This window comes from Felis catus, chromosome B1 (assembly GCF_018350175.1).
Source record: "Felis catus isolate Fca126 chromosome B1, F.catus_Fca126_mat1.0, whole genome shotgun sequence".
In the NCBI taxonomy this organism is placed as follows: Eukaryota; Metazoa; Chordata; class Mammalia; order Carnivora; family Felidae; genus Felis; species Felis catus.
In genome coordinates, this window is record NC_058371.1 from 127117638 (window position 1) to 127124042 (window position 6405).

General features: G+C 48.4%; 1 protein-coding gene across 1 annotated transcript; it reads right to left on the minus strand.

Annotated features, from left to right (window-relative positions):
• Window positions 1–3683: 3683 nt before the first annotated feature.
• On the minus strand, window positions 3684–6011 carry ATOH1 (atonal bHLH transcription factor 1). Its single transcript, XM_004001418.4, has one exon. It carries the CDS (start codon window positions 5803–5805, stop codon window positions 4732–4734), a length of 1074 nt encoding a protein of 357 aa, XP_004001467.3. The 5' UTR covers window positions 5806–6011; the 3' UTR covers window positions 3684–4731.
• Window positions 6012–6405: the final 394 nt, after the last annotated feature.

The window sequence follows — 6405 nt, forward strand, 5'->3', positions numbered from 1 at the left end:
ATGATGGTGTTAAATGTGGCCGCGCAGCTCCCCGGGGAGCTGCCTGAAAGGAGAGTGCGCTCACCAGCTGACAGCGCGTGCTCCGCTCCAGACGCTCCGCACCGCGGCCAGGAGCCTCTGCCAGCCCCTCTATTGTCAACCGTTCTCTAATTAAGAAACACTCACATTACGGCAAACCACCCCCACGCTTCTTGGTTCCTGTCCTTTTCTTTATCATCCCCCGACTACTCTCCTCCCCTGCCTCTCCCCTGCGTCCTGGGATTTAACCCATTCTCCGCTCCGTTCGCCTGTTCTTGTTAGAGGCCTAGCGGAAGGGAAGCTACCTCAGAGGTGGGCGTCTGGGACTCTGCTCAGCCCAGGGGTGAGGGTGTCTGGTCAGAGTCGAGTCCAAAACAGCGAGGAAACTTAAACTTTTATTGCATGTCCACCAGCCCCTTCTCCCCCAACCGCCCACCCCTTCTCACAAAACCAATGGCGAATAATTTAACTACTAGAGGTCATCTTCAACTTTCACCAGTACTTGCCGGTTTTTCCTGATTGCAATTGACAAGTCGAGATTGCAATTGACAAGTGTGTCTGCTATGTTCGTTTCCAGTTCTATCTGGGGTTTGAAGCTGCCAAAGCCAAGTTGATCATCTCTTCTTGAGCTTTCAAATGAGCAGAGGAGAGAAATAATCCCAAGATATCCTTTGATAAAAGATCGCTTACTTCGTTCAGGTTTCAATCTCTAAAATCAATTGAAAGGCCTAATGAAAGCATTGGTCCTGCATTAGTTAAGATTAAGGAAACCTACCCCCCCCCCTTTTCTTCTTGTTATGCTGGACCCCCAGTTAACAGTGTCCTGTAGAGAACATATTTAAACTTGCCAGTTGCCAAAAATAATCTTTCTTCAGCTTTCTGTGAAATCAAGTAAGTTTCTCCAAGGGTGGCGAGCCAAAACCCTTCATGAATAAAAGTGGTGGGACAGAAGAAGGCAAAGAGGGGGTATAAAACAAGCCGCTTAAAGCACATAAAACTCTAGAAAGCACCAAGCAGTGTTGCAAAAGACTAACCCGATTTATCTATCTTCATTACTTTAAGAAATGCTGCCTCTTTGTTTGTTTGGGTGATATTAAGCATGCTTAACTTGCACACATAGTTGATTCCTTTGCTAGTATCTTGGATACTTGGATCTGACTTTGGAAGGTAGAAGCTAATTGCTAATAATGGAGAGAAAGGAACCAGTCAGCATGGCAGGAGTGGTCTGGCATATGGGGAATGAGCGCTCAGAAATACTCAATATTCAAGTTTCCAAAATATTAATGAGATTATAGCAACCTGCAGCTATATGTTACAGCTTGTTAATGGAGTGTAAGAGAGGGAGCTGCCAAACGTTTGTTATGCAAACTCCATAGCAGAACCCTAAAATGGAAATGTGATTGTACATCTCTTTCAAAGAAATGCCAGCATAAAAAGAAAGAAAGAGATAGAATGAAGGAAAGAAAAAAGGCCAAAGTCCTCATTTGAACTTTGAGCACTTAATTTACACAAAGTGATTTGGCTTTTTGTGCACTTGATGAGTTAGAAGAATACATCCTCACTTTTCAATCAGTGTGATATAGAATTTCCAATCTAAAATTGTCTTGTGGCTGTTTCCTCTTGAGGAGAAATGTAAAGTGACTTTCTTAAATGAAATTGGCATCATCCCTAATTCAGACACAATGCCCCTAGCATTTAAAAGTCCAAATAATCTATTTTTGTGGTGCAAGACTAAACCCTCAACATGTGCATAGCTGTTAACTCCTTTCCACGGATTTTCTTAGAGGGAAAAAAAAATCTGTGGGTACATTGACCTAGTGGATGGGAGTCTTAAGATCCAGTTCTGAATATTGACACTTCATGACTGTGTAATTTTGGGGCAAGTTAGGGGCAGTGGTTTTTTCATATATAAAAGGTGGGAAGGAAGATACTCTTGATGACATTTCTGTTTTGAAATTTCTATAAGACCATGAAAATGAAAATAATAACTTTGGAAGGTTTTTTTTTTCCTGGTTAACACAAAATGAACATAGATGGTTTTGAAAAATGAAATAAAGATCACTTTCTTTGAGAAAAAAGACTCACAACTTTAATTTTTCTCCATCCTGCCCTTATACTACTCAGATTCATAACAGGTAAAAGAATTCTAGGTCATCTCTCTCTCTCTCTCTCTCTCTCTCTCTCTCTCTCCCTCTACACATGTACACAAACATACCAAGCCACATAACTGAAACTATGTGTGCACTCATCCTGCAAAGTTGCTGTGTGTCCCTGCCTGTTGAGTTTGCTTTTTGAGAGCGAAGTGGAAATGTGTTAGAAGCAATCGCTTGATTTATTCAGCAGCCTGAAGATTCCTGATGTTTATCGTGAGCACGGCAAACTCGGCGGTGCAAAAGGTTATCTAAGGGACAGGTGCATTGTTTCTGCCCCTGGAAAGTGTCAGGAGCTGCCGCTCACCTCTCAAAGAGCTGGCGGAGGCTCTCCGCTTCCCTAAGCTTCGGCTTCAGCTGAAAGCCCTTGAAACCCAGGTAGTCAGTCAAAAGCTGGTTCCACATTTCCCTCCCCAAGACCAGAACTGCGCTCCTTCGCGCATTACTCTTCCTGCGAAACTGGTTTGTGGCGTTCTCCTCTTTTCAAGGTGGTGGGGGGAGATGATGATGCGGGACCGATTAAATTAGCCTCTCTGGCTCTCCTTCTCCAACACCCGCTTTCTTGTTCTCACAATTTGTTACCCTAATGAAGACACAAAATCTAAAGGATTTGGCTTAAAATCAACTTTCTCAAATTCAGCGATGTTTATCCAGTGGAACGTCGCCCAATCTTTAGTAAATAGTTCTACTCTCACGTTTGCCGAATACATTTTTAAAATTCGTCTTTCTACCACCTCCGCACACGCACTATATGAGCTTTGTCAAAATCTTTGATCCTGATACCCAGAATAGGCTTCTCCGTAGCGAGGACCCTGAGGTGAGAGTGAGCGTACTGTTTAGTTTCTGCACCTGACTCAGAAATATAAACATTTCTACAGGGGAACTGATTCAGAAAGACAAAATAAAACCAAACACTATCTTCTTTAGTGGAATAAGCAGAATTGTTTGGGAAAAGCCTAGAGGGCAACAATTTCCTAGGACAGCTGAAAGCTTTTCATTTTGAATCAAAGAACCCCATCCCCTTTCCCCTGAAGCTTTCCCTCCCCTCCCCACCATTTTGTCCTCTCTACTCCTCACCTTCTACACACCCTATTACCACCCCCCCCCCCCAATCAAAGGAAACAGAGGGAGGGAGGAGAGGGGAGAAGGGCTGGGGAGGGAGAAATTGGGGAAGTTTGCACTGTGTTTTTGACCTATGGCAAAAGTTTTCAACTCGGCTAAAGTTTTTATGAAGTGGAAATAGGTTATTATGGTAGAGTACTGATGAGATCTTAGGCGACCTGAAGCAGGTGCCTCCCCTTGCAGAGGTGGTTGGGGCCAGGAGTGAGGAAGACTGGAAAGATCCTGGCTATCCAAGAGGCAAAAGGGTTGCAAATTTGGGGAAAAATTTTACCTTACAATTTAATTGCTGACTTGATCGCTTTTCTATGTAGGGTTTCTGGTACTACTTGAAGCGCAATGTCTATAACAGAATTTTCCTTCAAAACTCTAGATTCGCATTTAATAGACTAAGTCTTCAAGATCATTTAAAAACTTTTTAATGTTTACATCAGAACGGAATAAGTGACAAGTAAAGGTTATTTTCACGTTTATTTTTAACATTTGCCAAAGAAAATACATAAAACAATGGCAGTTGGCTTTGCTAAATTAAAATAAAATGATCTCGAGTAGAAAACGTAAAAAAATGAATCAAGATAAGTAGAAATGGTAGCAAACAATCAATAATAAATAAGTTTTCTAACATTAACAAAGCAAAATATAATTGACCAAATGCTTTGACACTACTGGATTTTTTTTTAATTTTTTAAACAAACATTTGCAAAGAGCTTAAAGGATTATAAGTGGCCGTGTCTAAAACAACAACAACAACACAAAACTGGTCTGCAATTGGCAGCTGAGTTTGTCCTGGAGCCGCGGCAGGAGCGGCTGATAAAGTGCGTGCGCCGTTTCCTAAAAGACGCCAACATTATCGCGATCCGATATACATACTGGGTATGTTTATACAATATATAAACCTAAGCGTTCCCTGTTTTCTAACCGTTCCATAGCCACAAGTTATTCACTTTGGAGCCATCAACTTTGCGTTTCATGATGTATCTTGAGACGACACTTCGGAATACTAACTCTCCCACACGTGAGTGCGGGCAACACACAGGGATGGATGCCCAGGGCATAAAATAAATTAAAACACAAACCAGCGACAGAGAAGAAAATGCGACGTTTTAGCAGCGTATTGGCAGCAGGGAACTAGAATAATGATGCCATATTTGGGTACATACAATTATACCTCATCTATCTACAGGGGGAGCGGAAGGTGGGAGAAAAGAACACAACTTTAACACCAAGTTTTCATGAAACAATGTGGACCCGAGGAAGTTTGGAATAGCGGCGGCTTTTGCAAACCATCAAATATAGCTGCCATATGAAGCCAAGTCGTTGCTAAACAACGACCATCGCAGAGCAAAAATTAAAAGGGTGCGGGGATCTTTAACGGCGGGGCTTCCCGCGCATTGGGAAAGGGCGATTTGTTTCTGTCTCAGTTTTCAGGGTTTCTGTCAGCCTCCTAACTTGCCTCATCTGAGTCACTGTAATGGGAATGGGGGGAAAACTCCCCGTCGCTTCTGTGGGACCGGGGCGAAGTTTTGCTACTTTCCTCCTGCACTGGCTGCAGGATGCCCCCGGGCAGCGAAGGCGACAGGTTCTTTTGCGCCATCATCGCCGTCAGGGCGCTGTCCTCGAAAGTCGAGAAGTGCAGAGCGTCCAGCTGCACCGAATATCCTCCCGCGGAGGCCGGGGCGGAAAAGCGAGTCCGGCAGTTTCCGGGCGCCGTCGGCCGGGGGCCCCCTCCCGAGGCGGGCTGGGCCCCCGCAGCGGTCGCGGTGCCCGCGCCGCCCTCGTAGGGGGCGGCGGCGCGAAGATGGTGATGGTCGCTCTTGCAAGACGCTGGCGGCGGCGGTGGCTGCTCCCCGCCGCTGGGTGTTTGTAGCAGCTCGGACAAGGCGTTGATGTAGATCTGGGCCATCTGCAGGGTCTCATACTTGGACAGCTTCTTGTCGTTGTTGAAGGACGGGATAACATTGCGCAGCTGGTCGAAGGCGTGGTTCAGCCCGTGCATCCTGCGTCGCTCCCTGGCGTTGGCCGCCAGCCGCCTTTGCTTCTGCACCCCATTCACCTGTTTGCTGGAAGGGGCGCGCTGGCGGCTGCAGCTCAGATCGTCTACCACCACCCCGCCTTTCAGCTTGCACAGCTGTTCCCGCACTTTCACTGGCCCGGGACTCTTGCTGCTGCTGCCGCCGCCGCCGCCGCCGCCGCTGCTCCTCCTCACGAGCTCCCCCCGGCTGTCCGCCTCCTCCCGGGGCGCCGCAGCCTCGGAGGCACCCAGCTCCGGGGAATGCAGCAAGTACTGGGCGGCGCGTGCCGTACAGATGCCCTGCAAAGTAGGAGCCAGCCAGGCGCGTGGGTCGGTGCTGTCCAGGAGGGACAGCTCGGCCGGGTACACGGGATGCTCTCTTGCCTGCAGGGTCGCAGGTGGCTGCGGCAGCGGCGGCTGCGGCAGGTGGTGCGGCTGGGGATGGCGATGGTGGTCCCCCAACTCCTTCACTTCAGCCCACTCCTCTGCGTGCAGCAGGCGGGACATTGCACTTCAGAGAGTCGGAGGCGCAGGGTCGGAGGAGGTACTGGCAAACCAGCCCAACGGCAACGAAAACCCTTCCTGGGTCTCTACTGCAATGTCTTATTTTTTTCCCCTCCTCGACCCTCCCCCACCCACACGGAGATCACACACCAGGTCGCGTGCAACGAACCTTCTCCGGTTGCTGAAGGCGCTGCGCCCCTTTAAAAAGCGGCACGCGCCACTGTGTCTCCCCTCCACCCCCCGCTCCTCTCCCAGCCCCCTCCTCGCGCCGGTCGCGTGTCTGCTCAGCCAATGGAGGGCGCCGGCAGGCGCGTGCGAGCAGCCAATCAAAGAGTTTTTACACCCGGAGAAAAGTTCCTAAGTACCAGGGACTCAGGCGCCCGCTCGAGGTTGTAGTCCCCCCCCCCCCATTCTTCTACCCTCTTTTAAGTTACTCAAATTCATATGTTAATTGAGGGCTGTAATTCGACTCCGGTGTTGTGTCACCGCTCCAAAAGCGGGGGTGCGTGAGCGGACGCGGAGCGCACTCTGGGCTGCAGCCCGAGCCAGGCTGGACGCGCCGGGCGCTAGGAGGGCAGCCGCCTGCCCTTTGCTGCCTCCAAG

Bases quoted from the DNA above. Each gene is read 5' to 3' on its own strand.
- ATOH1 (XM_004001418.4), bottom strand. From the start codon at position 5,805: ATGTCCCGCCTGCTGCACGCAGAGGAGTGGGCTGAAGTGAAGGAGTTG.